This window comes from Pezoporus flaviventris, unplaced genomic scaffold (genome assembly GCF_033815535.1).
Source record: "Pezoporus flaviventris isolate CSIRO_AGI_PZ_B2104156 unplaced genomic scaffold, CSIRO_AGI_Pfla_v1 ptg000007l, whole genome shotgun sequence".
NCBI lineage: Eukaryota > Metazoa > Chordata > Aves > Psittaciformes > Psittacidae > Pezoporus > Pezoporus flaviventris.
In genome coordinates, this window is record NW_026892555.1 from 87,046,001 (window position 1) to 87,067,197 (window position 21,197).

At 39.9% G+C, this 21,197-nt stretch overlaps 1 protein-coding gene across 10 annotated transcripts in view; it reads left to right on the top strand.

The window, feature by feature from the left end:
* The window catches only part of FARS2 (phenylalanyl-tRNA synthetase 2, mitochondrial), a 245,607-nt gene that overhangs the window by 138,833 nt on the left and 85,577 nt on the right, over positions 1–21,197 (top strand). For 7 of the 10 annotated variants that reach the window (XM_061449393.1, XM_061449391.1, XM_061449399.1 and 4 more), the window contains one exon: positions 7,643–7,803. In XM_061449393.1, the coding sequence (XP_061305377.1) occupies positions 7,643–7,803 (161 nt within the window). Of the gene's footprint in view, positions 1–7,642; positions 7,804–14,512; positions 14,590–18,070; positions 18,117–21,197 lie in introns of those variants that run through there. The other 3 variants (XR_009742685.1, XM_061449394.1, XM_061449398.1) reach the window with 2 other exon arrangements.

The window sequence follows — 21,197 nt, forward strand, 5'->3', positions numbered from 1 at the left end:
GAACACAGTCATGCTTTGAAGAGCCCTCTGTGGCCGAAAGTGAGAAATGTCCTTCAAACTGTTGTAGCACAGGACTGGTGGAGTAGTTCTCTATAAAGAAAGGAAAATGGGTGAGTGCTTCTGAACAAAGATTTTTCCAGCCTGTGCTATATAACAATACATTTAGGTACGCGTGGACCTTTCATGTTGTGATTTTGGAAATAAATTAATTGTCTGTACCTGGAACCTTGTCAAAACTGCTGTGTAACACTATAGTGGGATTATAGTGGAGTTCATTGTGCTGGAGTATATATGCTGCACTACAGTATGAAATCTCTTTATAGCTTTACCGTCGGAATGCTGAACTACTATTGACAGAAAGATTTTGAAATTCAGTGTTTTACATTTATTATGTCTCCTACCTCCATCATTCTAGGAAAGGAAGGACTATTATCCCAACCCCAGTAATAAGGCAAGTGATGCCTATGTGATCATGAGGTTTTTCATTAACTTCTCCCAAAGAATGAGCTTGTGGCAGAAGAGCATAGTTGTTAAATCATAAACCTTATCTGTCTATTAATTTTACATATTATAGAGCCAAGCCCCAGTCATGAGCCCAAGGCTTTTTTATGGTAGGTAGGTACTGTAAAAATGTGAAATGTAATGTCATTTCCTACCTGTAGAAGTTGAATTTACTGTGTACTGTCAGGCTTTCAGAGTAACCATGAGATTGTGCTGCTATCAAATGAACACAGTTTTAAACCTTTCGTTATATACAAGTGTCCTGCTCTTCTGATTTTTTAACAAGATATCAAACAGATGCTAACAGCATCCCATGCTATGATACATAAACTGCTTCCTCTATATCTTTTGAGGATATCTTCGTCTCTTGGAGATTGTATCACATTTTGATGGAGTTTTAGTACTTGTTCCTTGCTCTGCCTGTTGAAGAAAAGACGATTTCGTAAGACACCAAACAGTCAATTTGGTGATAGTGCAGTTTTGCCAAGAAAGTTGCATCTGGGGGCAATGAATATATATGGAGTGAATTTGTCCGGCTGTATTTATACCCCTGAAAAAAATGTGATTCATAATTGAATTTTTGAACTGTCCTGTAGGCTTGGTCTTTCTGCCAAGTGACAGCCCCTCATGTGTTTTTTATAGCTTTTTATTTTTTCAAATCTACATGGCCCCAATGTCTGGGGAGGTTTAATAGTATTAAAAGATATTAAGAAATCCAAAACCTCAAAATCCGACTTAGCCTGAATTAACAAAACAATATGAAAAAAAAAAAAGGGAATTTGCTTTTACGTACACAGAACAAAAAGAGCCCGCAGGCAGAGCCAGGGGAAATAGAGTGAAGGAGTCCATGCATTTTTGGCTCTGTGATGTAAATTAGGACTGTAGCAAATTGCACTGTCCTCCGTGGAGAATGTCCAACCCTGGGCTATGCAGGGGAAAAGGAAAAAAGCCTCAAAAACTAAGCAAGCCATTTGTTCAGATTTGTATGCTGAAGTACAGAGGAAAAGGAAGACCGTATACCATAAAAGGATAGTTGATGACTAATATCCTTGTTTTTCTTGGGAGTTAAGTGGATACCTTATCTCACATAATTTGAAAGGTTGAATGTTATTGCAGTGTATGTTAATGAACTTTGAAAAAGTATCTGAAGTTTTAAATAAGATTCTGTTTAATAGTTTTGTCACTGATTTTGTGAATACTTAGGAAGGTTTGTGGGAATGGGAGATGTGGACTCGGGCAAAGATAGCAAGATGGAAAGGAGTAGGGGAGGAGGACTGAGGAATTTTGCAATTTCAAAAGCAGAATGATAAAAGAATTGGAAACCGAAAGTATCAGTCCCAGGTGGGGAAAAAATAGGGAAAGTTCCTCCTTGTTTCTTTGTTTCGCTCTTTCCTCTGCTTGCTAATCTGATTTTCCTGCCCTCTTCTGCTCTAGTCACACCCAGGAAACGTTTTCCTCACAGCTGTTTGGCCTGGTGAAATATTGGTAAAATGGTAGAATTTGTTACTTAACATATTAGAAGAAAGTTGAATCTGGCTTCCCCAGACTGAAATTTTTTAATAGGCTGTTCCTTCAGTGTGTACCCAGCTATTCTGATTATGGAACAAAACCAAACATACATATTAAAACCTTAATCAAAGCCTTTAAAGTTCTTTTGCTTAGTTTTCAAGTGGAGCAAACAGAACAGATCGGTCTGACCCAGGAGACAAAGCTGTGGTCTCAAAGTGACTATTATTGTTAGAAAACTATTTCACATGCGAGATTTAGAAAGATAAGTTCTTTTTCCACAGAATAGGCATAATTGAATGTTTACTTCTTTTCTTGAGTTCTTGAGGAGTGGCTTACTTAGCATGCATGGTCTGAAAGCCAAGTCCTTATTTTAGGAGGTAATTTAAACTGAATTGCACACAAGAGCCTGGATACATCAGTTTAACAGAGTTAGAGAATAATATGACAATCTTGGTTTTGCTTTTGCTGAAGAGAGAAATTCAGAAGGAAACCTCAGTATGCTTTTTGGCCCCAGGTGCTTTGAATCCCAGCCAGCTGACCTTGCACTTTCAGAAGCCCTTCTGTATTAGACTGACACCTTAGTCTGGGGTTTGTTAGTTGATTGGGTGGTTTGTTTGTTTTCCATGTAAAACCTTTAACTCCTAACATACAGGAGCTTTAACTGAAGTAGGAAATAATTTTAAATGGCTTATTTTTAATTCAGGTAAACATGGTTTACCTCATTGCTGTGGCCCTCATGTAGAATGTGTATTCCTGGTCTCTTAACGACAAGTAAATACTTCTTTTGCAGAAGCTGTTTTTGAAGCCTTGTTCATAACTGCCCATTAGTCACACGGAGCTCAGATGTGGGCATAGGTCTGTTTCAGGAATTTCTGATGGTTTGTGTCAGGCCAGATGTTCACTATGTCTGTAACTTATTTTCTACACATTTTAAGACACTGATTCGTTTTATAAAACATGTGTAGTCTGTGTATTCTTGAGAATCCGTTCACCCTTCTTCACACCATTTTAGTTCCTGAATTTGCTCCATAAACAGGCATGGTTTGGTCTGAAAAAAAGGAGATCAAATTCAGGTCCCATAGGCTTCTGGAATTCATCCCGGCTTTCAGCTACACACTTTGGGTATATTAATTTGGGGGCATTTTGTGAAAAACATGTTGTATACAGGCTGTTGTATGTTCCTGACTTTCCATCTGACTTTCCTGTCTCCATCCAAGATCAAAACTTCATTTCTTTCATTTCTCAGTAGCTGCTGCGTATAACAATTTGAAGACCCAATTTAGGCTCTACTGAAAGAAAAATTTCTTTATTGGCAGTTTCATAAGAGTAGCAGAAATTGTTAAGTAAAAGCCAGCATGAATACAAAAATAAGTGTGACTGAAGAATATAATAAAAAAGTTTTGTCAACCTGTTCCTAACACTACATTGCAAAATATGCCTTAAATATCTTGTACAGTGCAAAATGTCTTGTCTCACAGTCCTTGAGAAGGTTAACATCTCTGTCTGTGGGTATTTCCAAGGATTCAGTGGGATATAATGCGTGAGTTCTGGCAGGTCATTATATATATACCTCAGTGAGTAATTACAAAGCTTCCTGTCCTGATTGACCCAATTTAGCTTTCATTTAACAGCATTTTTTGGAAAATGGCTTGATTGGTCTACATTTAAGTGTAAACTGATTCATCTGGGCTCAGAGGTGAAGAGCAGGTCAGTATGAGTTCTCAAGGAAGATAAGGACTCCTGAGCAACCCTGTAAGACACAGCTGCAATGCTGCAACCTCCTGGAGTCAGATTAGACTGTCTCAGCCCCTCTGTGGGAAGCCAGACTGTTTCATCCTTTTATTTTCTATCTTCGGCTACCTGACATGCAAAACTTCCAGCAATTTTCTTCTGGTGGGTAGTCAAGTTTTTCATGTGAGGCAGAAGGAGCTTGGCAGCATACAAACCTTTGAGGGCCACTTGGGGAAAGCTCATGTATTAGAAAAGCTTTATCCATTGGGCTGTGTTATTTCAAGCAGTGATACTATGATTGCCCCACCAGGTCCCTGTAATATACTGCTTTGGCCACGTCTTCTTGTCAGAACCTCAACCTGGATTGTGCTGCGTTTAAAGCTATTCTGTGTTTGTTTTTTCTGTCAGGTTGGCTTACACTCACTTGGCTTCTTTACATATTACTTGTGAAAATTCAGTGTATTTAAACATATGTATGTATGTGCTGTGAAAAGCTTTGGGTTGCTCTCTCACTTAATGGGGTCATTAGCTGCACATTTAACTTCTAAGTCATAGAATCATAGAATCATAGAATCATTAGGGTTGGAAAGGACCTTAAGATCATCTAGTTCCAACCCCCCTGCCGTGGGCAGGGACACCTTACGCTAAATCATATCACCCAAGGCCTTGGAGATTTAAAGCAGCCCTGCGGAGAAGGACTTGGGGGTTTTGGTTGATGAGAAAATGAACATGAGCTGGCAGTGTGTGCTTGCAGCCCAGAAAGCCAACCGTATCCTGGGCTGCATCAAAAGGAGCATGACCAGCAGGTCGAAGGAGGTGATCCTGCCCCTCTACTCTGTTCTCGTGAGACCTCACCTGGAGTATTGTGTGCAGTTCTGCTGTCCTCAACATAAAAAGGACATGGAACTGTTGGAACAAGTCCAGAGGAGGGCCACGAGGATGATCAGGGGACTGGAGCACCTCCCGTAAATATGCTTGAGTCTTGTTGAGTTCCTCAAGGTAGTTCTTAGCTGCTTTAAGTCAACGCTACATTGACTTGGAGCTTTACATGTAGGAAGTTGGAGAAGAGATCAGAGACAACATTAACTGAAGATGCAGAGTGCAGTGAAGATTTGATACTGCTGATTTGAGGAGGAATTCTAATTATCTGGATTTTCCTTTCTTTTTCCTTCTTATCGTCTCTTTTTTTCCCTTCTCTCGCTCTCTCTCTTAATAGGGGGAATTCTTCAATGATATGACTTCGTGGACAGTTGAGAAGTTTATGGTCTGAAGGCTGATAATCACTCAAGAATCACCCAAAAGACAAGTTCTGTGACGATGTGTTTATTCATAGCTCAAATAAAATGCTTTGAGCTGCTAGACAGATAGCTGTGTAAAGAATTTTTTGTCTGCTACAAGGTGCAAAAACCTGTGATGTGTTTCAGTCCTTCTAAAACAAAACAACACCCCCCAAAAAAAAGAAAACTCATAAAAATTGCTGATATAAAATCAAAACATTAATTGCAGAATTAAAGGGCATAGCAAACGCATTTGGGATAAAGTGTGAGGAAAAAAGAGTTACAGTGAAAACCATTCTTATATCGAAGTATTTAAAAAACATAAATGTTGAATGTAAAGCTTTGCTTATCAGAATATATACCCATTCTGTCACATCCTTTTTTTTTTCACCCTTGTCCAATCTACCAGTAATCATCAGTAATATGGGGAAGGAGGATCATCACCCCTTATCATGTATACTTAAATGAGCATCAGTGAATTAACACTGATGCTTAACCTGGCATCTTTAAGTTTCAGATTTAATGCCTCTGTTGAAATTAAGCAGTGGCCATTCAGAACCCTCATGGATATTGCTTCAGGTGCTCTACTTTACCTCCGGAGGAGGGGGTGGATTGTGTTAATCAGTCTACAGAAATACCTGTACATATATGAAAGTCTGGCACTTTTGAAATGAATGTGAATTTTGTTACTGAAGTAGGAATTGATGGTCTAAGAAAGACAAGCTGGAACTTTGGGGAAGCAACACCATTGCGATGAATTATCTTCCCTTCATAGCCATAAAAATATAATTACATTTACATACTGGAGTAGGGAGAGAAATAGTACTTTCAGCTTGGAAAAGAAACAGTTTATGGTTTGCACTTTGAAGTCAAAGCTCAAAATCTTTCCCAAACACAAATTGCAATACATTCTGTGTAGTCACTATCCTTTCTCTAAAAATAAATCAAAGTAGAAAATCATGCAGTTCTTCTTGTAATGTAGCACTGATTGTAAGTTTCCAAGGTCCGGTTAGCTCAAAGTCTGTTGGTTCTTGTAAGTGTATTAGTTTGAGCAGCTCTGCTATAAGGTAGCTTTTGAGTTCACACCTCAGTCCTCTATTTCTTAGGACTTCCACAATTCAGTTGATAAATTGTCTGCTTTCAAAGGTCATAAAGTGCAAAATCGTGCCTTTGATCACTTGAGAAGGGACAAGGCAGAATATCCAGACTCCTCTGGGAAGGACCCTTACAAAGTTGACCACATCCCTGTGGCAGTGCAATACTGTTGAGTTTGCAGATGAGACACAGAAAGGTTCTGCTGAGGGCTTGATTTAACAGGTAAACAGGCAGGTTCAGATTGAATTAAAAGAATCCAAGTGATGACTGTGTCTCTTTTCCCAAGCTTGTTATGTCTGCCACTATTTAAACAGAACTCTGGACTGTTCTGTCTCAGCATTGAATGTGACAGCATACCTCAGGATGTCATCAGCACTCAAATAACAGGAGCTCTCTAATTTCTGATAGCAAAGACGGGTCAGAAAGTAGACTTCTGCCTCCAGCCTCCTGCATGATGTGGGGAAACTGCTGAGTTTGAAGTTTCTGAAATATTAGAATTTCAATTGATGCTGGGGGAGGCACGTATGGCCTTGGTCTAGATGGATAGCTATGAGATACACAGTCACATTATATGACTCAGAAGCACGCTGCCACTGCTGAGGGTGCAAAGTCTGTCTCACATGCAAGCATCCTTTCAGCATAAGTCCGTTTAAGCATCTGTTTAAGTTTTAAAAACCTCTGAGCCTTTGCTTCTGGGCTCTCAGCTTATTTCAAAATCAGTAGGATGGTGGCTAAACTTGGAGTTGGTTCCTGGTGTTGAAAAAAAGTCCCTGTGTAATGACTCAGTGTTCCTTCCCTGTAAAGAACAGGAAGGAAGGTATGAATATTTACTTTCCTGATGGAAATGTCACGTCATTAATACCTGTATAGCTCTTCTGTATCAAATATTCTTGCCTTTCTATATTTAGTGGTGCATGAAAGGAGTCTGTTGTGTGTGGGAGCAGTGGCTTTTCCCATAGGCAGCAGCCCAGGAGTTTCCTGGTTGGAGGTGTGATATTAATGGGACAGTGCCTCACATCCCACTGCTCCGTTTCTTCCAGGTGCCTCAAAAGAGGCAATTTTGATCCTCTCCAGTGTTGGTAATGATGTTAGTGCTGCATAGGTTTGGTGTAGTCTGTTAGCCCAAATGAAATATTCTGAATAGGGAATCTGTGTTACATGCCTTATAAAACAACTGATGTGGAAGTGCTCAGCTCTAAAGATAGTAAAGGGAAGTGGTGTATAGCATTATGCTGCATTTCTCAAAGCCTGTCTGAAAGTTTGGACACAAATTGCCGAGGGTGCAGCTTTATTTTATTACCACTTTTGGTTCCTGGATTCAGTGGTGTGCCCTGTCTTGCTGCAGTTTTTGATGAAAGTAGGATCTTTTCTGTAGCATTTAGATCATTCATTTGGCAGTTACTTGGAGGCTTTTCTGTCTTGCCACTTCACCTTTTTTTTCTTGATAAATAACTGAACATTTTATCTGCAGTTTTTCATGTTGTGAACTTATGCTCTTAAATTTTCACGTGTCTGTTTGTTTATTGCAGCTGGTGCTCGGGATAAAATTGGCTGGGCATTTGGCTTGGGTTTGGAGAGGCTGGCCATGATCCTGTACGATATCCCTGACATTCGACTGTTCTGGAGTGAAGATGAACGCTTCTTGAAACAGTTTGTTGTGCCTCATATTTGGCAAAAAATAAAATTCCAGGTAAAGTAATGTATATATGATAATAATTTTCTGTCAGTAAGGAGTGTGTTTGGCCCTAGAGAGTATCACATAATTAAAATTCTGTGCCATTAGCAGATTAGGTTTTTATGCAACAGCTTTACAGCTATCAAGATTCTCTGATATACTGCAATAAAATTCATCTTTTGATACTAACATTTTTTTTCCCCAGATAGTGTTGTGGGTTGCTGCTGATACCCTGTGGGTATTTCTGTTCTGAGTAATACTTAAGCATATATTTTACTTTTAAATACGTCCACAATAGGGATTTATTTAGGCCTGTGTCTGGTTTGGGTATATTCTTGAACTGTGTCCATAATTCTGTTTCATTATAAAAATGTGTCTGATGCATTCAAATACCATAACACAATCCAAAGTTTTCCCATTGCTTTTATTCTACATTCACCAAAGTCAATGTGAGTTGCGTTGTTAAACTTTGGCTCAGTATTTTATGAATGTGCCTCACCATCTTCAGTATGTCAGCTCTTTCGTTCAGGTGATAGTGGGGGAAGAATGCAGGCTCAGCTTATATTGGTTTTGTAACTCCTCTACTGAGGTGATTTTTGTAGTTAGTAACCTTGTTGTACTTTTCAGAAGTTGCAAAGTAATCAAGCCTAATGGGATTGAGAGGCAATGCTACTTCCATAATATTCTTTAGCATGAGCACGGGAAGGTTCAAGTCAGGTGGAATCACTGGTCTTTGGGGCAGTTGAGCTGCACAGCTGTGTAGATGCTTGCTGAAGTCTGAAGTGCTAAAGCAGCAAAACACTTTTTGCTGCTGTCTTTTACCATTTTACTTGCTTTATGAACGGCTTGATTATGGTTTTTAGAATCAAAACTGTAAAAGGAGAAATCAGCAGTGACAATGCATAGATGATTTTTGAGTAGTCTTCACATCAAATCAATAGCAGCATCTATTTTTTAACTCATGACTGCTGGCACATTTTTTCTCATAGATTAAAAATTCAGAGTAGTGTTTGATAGGTTTGGAGGCTGGGTTTGGGCTTTTTTTTGGTTATCGTTATGGTTTGGTTTGGTTTTTTGTTGGTTTAGGTGTTTGGTTTGGGGTTTCTTTGGGGTCATTGCGGTATTCAGGTTGTAGTTATCACTTACAGAAAGAAAGCAGGTTTTTGCCACTGTTCCTAAAGGTGGGTCTGACTGTAGATTTCCCTAATCTCCTACAGAATGTTTGTTGTCCTTTTCAAGAAGGAGTGCTCAAGTTGTCTTCTTTTCAGCCCTTATCTTTCTGTTTGGCTTTGCTCCCAAGGAGCACAGATTGTGGCTTGATTTATAGATTTCATATCTGATGGAACTGAGATGAGGTTTCTTGCTTACTTTAAGATTGTGAATCCAAGCCTCAAATTGATATTTGCAGTAGACTGGGGTTTTGGGGAAAGGCCCAGATTGTCAGAATAGAATCATAGAATAGAATCATAGAATGATATGGTCTGATGTTAAAGAGGAGCCAAGGAGAGGGCTAGGTGTCTGACTTCTGTAAGTTGTGTATCGTTTTCATGTTCAAGCTTTGGATAAAGTCATGTATAGTGAACCAGTCTGAAGATGACAGAGGCATAGGTTCCTGTGGATAGACTCAGAGGAAAGGATACAGTTCCTATGAAGCTAAAAGTGAAAGAATTTTTTTTCTCTCTTGGGTTTGTTTTTTTTTTGTTGTTGTTGTTTCTGTTTGTTTTGGTTTTTTTTCCAATTGGTGCTGTTTGGTAACCTTAGCTGCCAGGACTCACTAGAAGCACGTGGGTTTCCACTGTTTTGTAACTGTATGATCAATAGAAGAGTGGTACAAGGTCTTGGTAGGTCTTTAAGCATTTTTTCTTGCTGAGCAGTGTTGGTTTCAGCTGGCCTTGATTCAACTCTGAATAAGGAGGAAAGTTCTACAACCCGAAACTGATGTTGTAGAGAGAGTCATGAAGTTGAGGCTTGTTGTCTGAAATACATTCTTAAGTAATAACATGAATCAAGATGCAATAGGTAGGGGGACTTCAAGGAAGAGAAATTGTCAGCTGCCACTATGCTCTAATTTGCACCAAAGGGAAAGATAGAGTAATATTACTGGGCCATTACCCACTGCTTTATCACATTAATATGTTGGCAGATGTCATATCCCAACAAATAGGCCAGGGAAAAGTATACAGATTGGGAGAATGGGGGGTATGGGAGAGGGGCAGTGGAGGTGGAAAGATGGATTATTTTCAATCTTTTCTTTCTCTCTTCTGAAGTGATGATATGGCCAATGTTTTAAAAACAGATTTTTGCTCTGGTATTAAGCACTTCCTAGGAACCAGTTTTGGTTTGGTGGGTTTTTTTCTTTTTTTCCTCTTTCCCCCCTCTACTACTCTCTCTTTTAGCACATACATATTCTCACTCCACTTTGATTTCCCATCTATATATATCTCATCCCATAGAATATTTCTTCCTAACTCTTAGTTTATATTTTTCCTCTTGGTCTCTGAATATAAAAGACTAGAGGCAAGCTTGGTTTTTTGTTTAAAAAGAAGCCTGATCCAGGTTTCTTTTTGTATGTTACACGGAACTTTTTCGAGCTTAATACTGTACATACTTCTAGTACAGACTGGCATTACTTTTTAAAGGGTTAATGACCCTTAAGATGACAATACTGTCAAATAGTCTATGATGCCACCTTAAGATCTCAGATGATGGGAGTTACTAAGCCAGTTTTTCTTTATTCTGTGTTATTTTTCAGGTATGCTGTAAAACCAAGGTAGCAGACCTTCTGCACCTGCCTACTTTCTGAAGAGTCAGAATTAATGAATCACATGGTTTATTCATATCATATTTAACAGAAAACTTTTAGCCTGTCTTCCAGTGTTGATGTTGTAAGAAATCTCAGTGGGTACTAAAAAGTGTCAGATTTTCTGCATGCAAAGCCATGCAGTACTTTTCAGCCTGACTGAACTGAGCCAAGACAGACCAGGTGTTTTGAGAGCCTTTCATTACATAAATTGAATTCAGCAACCTCAGAAGGCCTGGATAAATGTCCATCCTTTATGTGCTTAACAGAGGTAGACCTCTCAACCTTTGGATACTTCCCCCATCCTGTTTTATAATCTGAATATTATCCACCAACATAAGTGTTTTTCTTTCTGTTCATGAAAATATTTTTCAGATATATTAGGTCCACTACACAGCAGTAGCCTTTAATAATACCTGAGCTAAGAATACTCTTGTTCAGAAATGGATTTAATTGGAGCATTTTCTTGGGACTTAAAGTTTATGTTTTGAGCCTTTTTAATAGCATGAATGTGTCAGACTTTTCCCTGTGTCATCAATACAGGCATGCAGATTTCAGTAGGTCAAAAAGATGCTGGGAAAAGCTGACAGTGCTTGTACCATTGTGGCCAGTCAGCACAGCAGTGTTAGAGTGCTGCTCCCCATGGATCAGATTATTGCATTGATTTGGATTACCAAATCACGCTGGCTATAATTTGACACAAGTCACAGCAGTGTGGGGGATCAGAGGCTGGTAACCTGCCTTAAGTCACTTGGGTAGGGTTTCTGCTCAGGCTGTGAAATGAAGGGCTGAGGATGGACAGAGCAGGAAGGACTAAGCACCTGCAAGATGCAGTGTAATAAAACAAATGGCTTGTATCTGATCTAGTACGCTTTGTTCATCATACTTTCATATAACAGCTTTCCAGTTCATGCTGAGCCAGCATTCTTACAAAAAGATGTGTCCATGGGCTGACAACGTTCAAAAAAAGGTACAAAAATGAAATGACATTTAGGGAAGGAAGGCACTCACAGTTCAGATGAAGCGTGGTGGGCCCAGAGGTGTTGATTAAGACAAATGGGCTCTGGCAGCAGGATGGCTCCTGGAACCTCCATCATTTTACTGCCACAGCAAGTAAGCGGCATGTCACGTCAATAGGCTGCTGATACATTCTCTCCTCACAAAGTCACTTTCATTTGATGCTGCTGGCGTCTGGTGGCTGCTGCTGTTTTAAATAAGTATTTTGATTGCAGATGAGCCTTGTGGCCTGGACTGAGGTCAAGCAGAGTCATGTTTATGCTGTTCTAAGGGAAGCATTGGTACAGAGGAAATCTGGATCAGATTCCTAGATAAACTGCAGATGACTCCTTTGAGATTATGGGAGTTACTTTCTTCTTCTTTTCCTCATTTCTGCACTATCTCCAATAAGCCTAGCACCACCTACTTTTAACCACCCCCTTCCATCATTTCTAAGGACTGCTTCTGTCCTTGTGCTGGCATGTGCAGTCTCTCCAAAATCAGTTCCTTCATAATAACCTGTTAGGTTCAGTTTAAAAAATTCTAACCAGGATCATTCTCATGGTGCTGGAAGTCCAGAGGGGCTAGTAACCCTTGGCAGCTGAGAGAGGAGAGTTGGCAAACAACTTGAATTGGCACTGTTCACTTCCCACAAAACTGTAGCCTGAATGGTGTATGTAGCCCTAACCTAGGAGACTGTCTCTGCTTTGTAAACTGAGCAGTCAAGGTTAGCAGAGATGAGGAAAAATGTATCTTCAGGGAGATGTAGTTGTGTGGAAAGAAGGAAATCAAAGTGGGCTCATCCTTCTCCTGTGCAAAATAGCAAAGGCTGGGCCTCACTCACCCCCTTTACTCTGTGTACCATACGAATTAAGCCTCTTTTCTGATGCCAGAGGACACAGTACAACTTTTTTACTCTACTGTGCACTTTCCAGTTTTCTGAGACAGTCATCAACCCTGTGCCTCTTTCCTGTGCTCCTACCTGATTGTTGCTGGGAAACATATAGCTTGGCCTGAAGTTTTAGAAGATACTGAAAATAAAATTTACTGGCAGGTACAAGGGGAAACTTGCACAAATTAAACCGTCTTAGTCTATATCCTGTATTCCATGCTTGAGAAGGAGAGCATCTAATGTATAAGCCAGTATTTCAACCAGTTTGAACTTATTACATTCACTGCTCAGGGTGGGTCTGTCTGATTCATCATTAGTGTGCTACTCCATGTAATTTATATTTATCATTTTAATCTGTGACTAGCTTTATTTTCTGATAAAAAGTAAAGGATTCACTGGCTGCTACATTTTCAGATATTTTTCATCAAGATTAGGTAACTCCATGCATAAATGGTTATTCATTTATTATGTTTACTTTCTAATAGTGCATCTATTAAAGGCAAATATGCAACCATTAGTATGTAAATTTAACTTGGATGTCTGAACAAATGGGGTACAGCCTCAGCTGTGATTTATTGTCTAGTTAGCTTTACTGTAATTGAAGATATACAGTGTTTGTGTGTATGCATGTGGAGGTACAACAGAGTAGGTGATGGTGTAGCATAAACATTTTATTGACATGACTTTGGGAAGGTTGAATTTCTTATGAATGATTTACATAGATCATCTTAAATGAATGTCAGTAAAATCTTTAAAGTGCTGTATATCATCTCAGGTTTGTCTGCATACTCTGCAGAACAGAGTATGGTGAAACTCTTTTTTTTAGTGTTGGGTAGCTATGGAAAGAAGGAAAAAAATATCTTCTTCATTGTGAGATGCTGCACTAAGCCACACAATTGGATTAGAAATCACTTGATCATCAAGTCTTCTCTCATCAGGATGTCATATCTCGTATCATTTGTAACCAGTGCTGGTATTGAAGCTCTAGGAACCTGAGCCCTCTGGCCCCAGTCAGGCAAAGTACTGAAGAACATGCTGAGCTTTAAACTTGTGAGTAGTCCCATTTAAATCAATGGGATAGTTCCTGTGCTCAGTCACATATAACCTACGTACCTAAATAGTTTCAGGTCAGAGATCTCCATATTTCCTGAGATCCAGCTGAGAGTGATCAGCGCCTTGCAGGGCTTAAGCAGAGAAAACTTTCAAAATGGCTGTCATAAGCAATAAGAGTTTAATCTGAGAAACCACAAATGTCATTTGCAAAATCTTTGATCCAAGCCAGTTTTACTGATTGACATTTGGGTAAAGAAAGTCAACCAGCAAGCATCTGGAGAGTAAAGAGGACTTGAATTCCCATTCTCAACTAAAGACAATTAGCTGAAAACGCAGGAAAGAAAGAAGAAAATAGGGGTTCAGAAATGGGCAGAGCGTGAGTGAATGGACAGTTGTGTGAGACTGGATACAAGAAAAGAAAATACTGGGATATGACAAAGTAAGAGGAAGGTAGAAGAGAGAAGGGCTGTACTTTGGCCCTTGGAGGTAATAGGAAAAAATCAGGGGGCTAAGAGAGAAAGTTTAAACAAGATGGGAGGGGTGGGGTGGGAAGAGAAGACAGACACAGAAAGGGAGCATAGGTTTAAGGCAAAAAACTATTGAGACTGATGCAAAGGTCTTCTTTTAAATCAATCAGAAAGCCTTCCCAGACTTTGTACATATCTCCTTTTGAAAAGTCAAGTATGAGTGACCACAGAAGCCATCAAAGCAATTCTGTACTTTAAAGTATTACCATCAGTCTCAGGGTGGGGTGGGGTGTTGAAAGCAAGGAATGTGTTTTCTCAGAGTAATGAAAGAAACATTTATAGCAGCTCTCCAAAACTCAGGCATACCTCAGAAACAGAATAGAAGTGATTAAAACTGGTATATCCAATGCTATCCAACCCTAGTGTAATTTTGTAGACTTTTAAGTCCGGGTCTAAAAAATAAGCAGCTTACATACCAGTGAACCACAAATGGGTAATACAGTGGCTTTTCCATAGGGTGTAGTAAAGAGATGCTCAGACACACATACAATTTCACTGGAGCACAGTTGGACTTGTGCGCTCAGCCTTTCAAGGTAATGAGTTTTCCATTTGTCATACTGTTAGCACATCAGCTTTCAGGGGCAGGAGCCATCACTGAACTCAGCATTTTGATTCTGAATTTGTGAAACAATTATTGTGCCGGAACCCAGACCCATGACTAAGGCTGCACTGACATGGTATTACTGAAACCCTTGGTAAAAATAACCACTGATGGGGGATGTGGATGCCAGTAATCTCACTGCTACCCTGAGCTAATAGCAGTGATGTAGGTTTCATGCATACCCTGTTTGCATCCCTCCCACTGCAGTCTAGTCTTACTGATAGCTACGTGTTGAATCTGGACAAATCAGTAATGCTTTAATTCCTTTCTGCTTGTACTTAGAAAAACAACAATAGCCCTTTGTGCTTAGATTTGTTAGTGATAATTATCTTACGCAGTATCTCCAGCTGTTGTCTGCTGGTGCACCAAAGAGCAAAACAAATCCAAGTCATCCATCTCATAGCCGCCTTGATAGTAGTCAGATGTATGGAGAAGCCTATGATGTTCATAAGCAAAACCACAGCTCTTGTCCTTAACATATGTTCCTTGAAAATACTTTAAGTAATTCTAGGTTGTTTTCACAGTCTTAGAATATTTGAAAACTCTCAGGTTCACCTCCATTAGGTTGTCATGTGCCTGTAGCAGATTTGATCTAGCTGGTGGTGACTTGAAGCAAAATAACTGCTCTGAGCTGTTCTTCCTGGATGTTATGAGTTTTCTGCTTTGTACACAATTGTCCCAGTTAGATTTTGTTCCAGTTGGGTGGAGTGTGTGTGTAGAGGTGTACATATACTTTCAGTTTTCTGTGCTAACAGAGTTTAATCACCAATAGGTTTTTTTTTGACATGGATGTAATTATGTTTCCTCAAATTCTCAGCTGTGTGGGAGGTCTAGGGCTTTACTAACAAACCTAGAGTGCGCCACATGGGTGTTTGGAAGCTTGCAATGTGAAATACCAGTGTGTCCACCTGGGTGATATCCTCTTTTGACTGCAGGTCCAGTCAGAGACTGCAGTTGAAACTTCTCCATTTGAAGGATGTTAGTGGTTTTGGAACTGTTCTGTACCACTTGTTCCCAGAGCCTTGGTTCTCACAGTGTCAGGATGAGAAGGATAATTTTTTGTTCTTTCCCATGTACTGTCCTGCTTTGTTGTTCCAGTTGCATCGCAGCAGCAGCTTCTGTGACTACACTGTGAGGTGGATCAGGGACCCTTTTCCCCCTGCAGTTCCTCAAAGCCATATCAGTCCCCTGTTCCACTTCTCATTGTTGCCCCATGCCCTCAGCACAGCTGTGAAAACTGCACTTTTGTTTTCGGAGGCAGGATCAATCCTGAAGTGATGGGGGAAGATGGGAAGACAAAATCCTGTAAGGTGGCTTTGCCACTGGGTAGTCTGCCACAGCACTGTGGCCTGCATACATAAGGGAAAGGTCATGGATCAGTGACAGAAGTGAGCAGCCTGGGTGGAAAGAGGAGCCTTTGCTAGCTGGGAGTCTTCTACTGTTTCCTTCCATGTACCTTGGACATCCAGAACCTCAGTCCTGGAGAAAAAGAAGGAAGGAGTCCAGAAGTAACTGAAAGAAAAGTCAAGGACTAGAGAAGAAAGGACAGAGTAACTTGAAGACATTCAGCTGTTCTTGTTGAAAAATTTGTCACTTAGACTCCAGTAGTGGCATCCCAAGTGAAACAACTGCAACCTCACAAGATACAAAGGCCATGGAATCTGTAGATGTGTCCTGTGGATTTCAAATTGCACTCTCCGTATTTTCCCAAACTTGGTGTTTGCCGTAGTCCTTCCGTGCAATTAATGTAAAAAATACTTTCACAGAGACAAAAAAAAAGGTCCCTGTTCAAAAACCAAGAGTCAAGACCACTTTTTATGCCTCTCTATAATCTGAAAAATTGGAACAAAATGGCGAAAGCCAGCTTCTCGCAAGTCTTCAGGAGTGTTACCATTCACAGCGTATCCCATGAACGGCTTTGGCACAAGCAAAATGAAAAAAAAATAGTGCCTCAACAATTTCCATGTCAGGTGTGGCTGAATTAAGCATGTTGTTAGGTTAGAGGATGGGGGTGAGTATGTAGAGAATGTGGTATACCCAGCAGGTATGTCATTGATACAAGTGAAAGAGAATCCCAGTGAATGGGAAGAGACCACAAGGGACTTCCTTCCATTTTGTTTTGAACAGAAAGGAGCAACTGTAGCCCGGATTGAAATTTGAGCTCGCCCTAACATGATGTAAATAAAAATGGATTTCCAGTTAAAAATACTGCTGCCATGTACAGTTATTGTCAGTAGAATCATTTTGCTGCTGATGTCTGGTGTGGGAGGGTTGGGGGGGTTTGGGTTGGTTTGTAGGCCAATGCAACCCAGTGAAAGTACACCTGATACTACTTAAATTATTGCTTAGCAAAAACTTCAGTAAGCTTCAAAAAGTATATGTTACCGTGATTTGCTCTGATCTTGAAACCTCATGTATTTGCAGTTTGACTGGTTGAGGCTCTTAAAACAAATAGCTCACAAATGAGTAATTCTGCTGCTGAGTATATCAACTGATCTTTATTGTGTCCCAAATGATGAAGTATAATGGTTATACAAAGTACTTAAATAAGCCATGAAGCAATTTCCAGCAGTGATATATATGCTGAGACTCACATTAAATTAATATTAGGTGAAAGCGTAAACCTGGAAATCTAAAATAACGATAGATTTCATATTGGTTATGTGAAGCTATGAGAACCAGCTGCTTGTGGTTTCAGCAGGAATCCACGGAAGTTCAGACTGTTCAGTCTTATTGTCTACAAAAGTATGTAGCTAGTAAGGAGTGCGAGTGTTACACTTTTGCAGTATTTTTCCAATGCTGGTTTAATTACAGTGTGGTGAATAGAATTCTGGCTAGGAGGATGGCACAGTAACTGTCTTGACTTTAGTCTTTGGCCCTTACCTGAGAAGTTTCCCTGAAGTTTGAGTCAGATCTTGACCCTGACTCAAATTTCCCTACTCAGTAATTCAATTTTTCATGCTCTTTACAGTTGTAGTTGTCTTATACCTCATGCCTCAGCATGTCTTCTCCAGTACTGTCCTGGGGTGGAAAGTTCTTCAGGGGCTATCATTTTGTGCTCTGTTTACCTAATGGGACCTTGGTTTCAGACTGGCAGTCCTAGGTAGTTATCACAATCTGAATATCAGCATGCCTACAGGAAGGTTAAACACATCTTTGTGAGTGTACATTGTGCATTTGATGTAAGAATAAATTCCTGTTTAAAGTATGCCTAACTTGTACTGTGTAAGTGTGTATCTTCAGAGGTACAAGTTTGTGTTTGTACATATATGTATGGGGGCAGGGGGAGATAACTTGAAACTGGTAGGAAATACACTCTAATTCTTTTTTACCAGTTTTGGATAGAACCATGGGTTTTGTTGTAGATGAGTTTATTTGATAGCTGGCTTAACATTTATGCTAATGTTTTACAGGCAGAAGATACATTTTGCAAAGAGCCTTTGATAAAGTGGTCTCTAAAAGCATGCCTAAACCCTTACAGTCATCATGATTAGCCATTGCAGCTCAGCTGTAGAGTATCCCTGGTAAATGAGGGCTGGAGAGAACAGTCTGGGTGCATGTGTGTGTATGCATGAACAGGAGCACCTTTTGAAGTACATGGTGTTAATAAAAACTCCCTGATTTTCAGCTACCACTTCCCTGATCAGAATATGAATTAGGCTACAGAGAATAGCCAAACAACAGAAGGCACAGTTGGGAAGAACCATATTATTCATATCATACCCGTCCTCAATTTCCTTCATCTTGCTAGTGTGAGACACGCAAGTTCCATAGTAGTGACAGCCTAAACCAAAATGTGACAAGTAAGTAATGCTTTGGGGTGCATATGCTGCAGAGGATTTGTTTTTCCAATTTTCCAATTTTCTAAAAATGAATAATGGGAAGAAATCACCTCTTTTGAGGATTGCTTGCATCCTCCTGCTTACGTGTTAAATCCAGTTTGCATAATTATTACCACATGTAACCTGTTCTCCTAAATCAACAATAGTGAACATATTTTCTGATTCTTGTAAAATAGGGAAAGGCATTAAAGAAATTGCCTGCTCTGCACAAGTATTTGGTTTGTAGATATTTAAATGTGCTTTACATTTTGTAGTTGTGTACTTAAATCCTGAGTGTACTTTTTGTGCTTTATCTGTTCTTGGCTTACGGCTTCTCTGCAGTTTTCTGTTTCTAAGCATTCTTACACTTTAAGAAGAGTATGGCTTTAGGAATGCTCAGAATCTGCCTGAAAGGAAAAATTAAAGGCTTTTCTCCTTCTTGTGAGCATTGGACAAGTAAGTGGAGCCTTGCTTGCTACACTACCCTAGTGTTGTATTACTGGTTTTGCATTGTGGAGGTTGTGATTAGTATAAATTTAATACTTAAGGGTGGGGAAAAGTAAAGTTGACTACTTCTGGAAACCAAAGTAATGGATTTGACCAAGAGTCATTGCAACTCAGGCAGTTTCCCCAAGTGAAGAGGGAAACCCAGCTATTTTTGTGGCACTGAAAATCATGAAGAATGTTTCAAAACCACCAGTAATCTCCTCAGGTATATTGTTGTGCGGGCAATTGAGATATTTTCATTTCCTAGGGAGCATAGTTTTTTTATGATGCAGTATCTACAGTAGTGTTTCCTAGATGATAACAGATTAGCTTGTAAGCCTGGGAAGTGCAGGAAGATGAGGACATTCCCTTGTAGTATAGCAATGTCCAGGACATTATGTGAAGCTGTACCTGGCCAAGGAATATGAAGCATCATTGCCATTGACTTGGAAATCTCTGTGCTTTTTAGAAGGGAGAGAGAAAATAGAAAACCAGCTTGCTAGGTGGGAAGAAGGACCTTTTCAGGTGTTGCATGTGCCTGTAAGATTTGTGATGCCAGCTTATTTTGGTGTAAGTAGTAGTCAGGTGTTCTGAAGATTCTGCTATTTAAGCAATAACTCTCTGAAATGGTGGATTTAATGAGCAAAAAAGGAAAAATAATCAGCAGTGCTTTATATGAGATTTTTCATCTAAGTTGAAGTAAAATGTTGGGTGCAATTTGTTTCCATTGTTTGAAAGAAATACATCTTCGTATTGCTGCAGTCTCTTTCCAAATGCTTGCATTCTTTATTTAGATATAAGTCTTTCATATGAATTGTTGATATGTGGAGTATTTTACCCCAGTGAGCTATTTACTTCAGTATTATTATTAAGCATAATGAGAAAAAACATACAAACCAAACCATCAGAAAAGAGGAAATCTGACTTCCGGGCATGGCAAAAACTTAATGCATGCATCAAGCAATGCCTTCTGTAGGGTTAGGATTAGCTGTTCTCCATGGAGCCTTCTCTTCTTCAGACTGAACAACCCCAGCTCCCTGAGCCTGTCTTCATAGGAACCTTTAATGGCAAGCTTTCTACTCACACATTCTGCCACAGCACCAATCTTCTCTTGCATTCTTCCTGGTGCTTGGAAAAGATAGAGTAGCTTATCTAAGAAGTTTCATCTTTTCATTGGCTATTACGCATCTTAATTTTTCAGTGTCATATTAGGTAGTGACTTTCCTTTGCCAGGCGGGCTACTCTATAAGAAGCTGTAAATATTTGTTCTTATGCATGTGCTTGTGTGTGTGCATTTGGGATGAGTCTTCGGGGGATATTTTTCTATTCAAAGACGCTTCACTAGCATTGGAAAAGGTGATTAAATGATATTGTATGAAGAGCCATCAGTGACCATTTAGGCAGAACATAAGCAATTTAACTCCTGGTTTTCCACCTTCAGGCCACATGTAATAGGGCTCAAGAGAGAAACTCTTGTCTTCAACAAGACCTCATAGGGCTTAGCTTAGGTGGGAAGAGGATGGAGCTCAGATGGTGGCATGCACACACAGCAGAGGGGGAACTGGTCCACAGGTTTGCCCCCCAGCCAAGGGGCTGCAGCTCCTTCATCCCACATTGAAGGCTGACACTTACTGAGAAAGAGTCTGTGCCCTGTTGCACCTCCCTGCTTAACCCGGATCTAGAATGTGTGTTTCATCTTTGAGAACAGTTTCATTTACTATGTTTCTTGATAACATTTTTCTTTCTTATATTTTTCACAAATTACTTCCTGTATTTCCATACTTCATGATTATTTTTTCCCAGGGATGAGAGAGAGCCAAAATGAGGAACTGCAATTACTTGTCATACAGTGCTCTTTTAATTGTGCAGGCTGCTGATGACAAACAAGCAGGCCTTCTGCCAAACGTATGGTTGTCTTCAAAGTGTTGATCTCTAGAGGGGAGTGTGACATCACCCCCCCTCCTTTTGCACCCCCATGAAGAGCTGTGAACTGCACTAGTTGGAGTGGAAACTGGGATGCTGATTGATTTCACCAGTGAGTGTGTGTTGGCCAGCCTAGTCAGCTGTAGTATCTGTAGGCAAATGCTCCTTTGTGGCTGCTGATAGCTTTAAGTTGGGTTCTTGTCTCAGACAGAAGAGCAGGGTCAGAACCAGGGCTCCTAAATCAAACGTTTCCATCAACCATGAAAAATAAAAACCTTTAGGAATGGAAAAGAGCCAGGTGGGTTAGAAA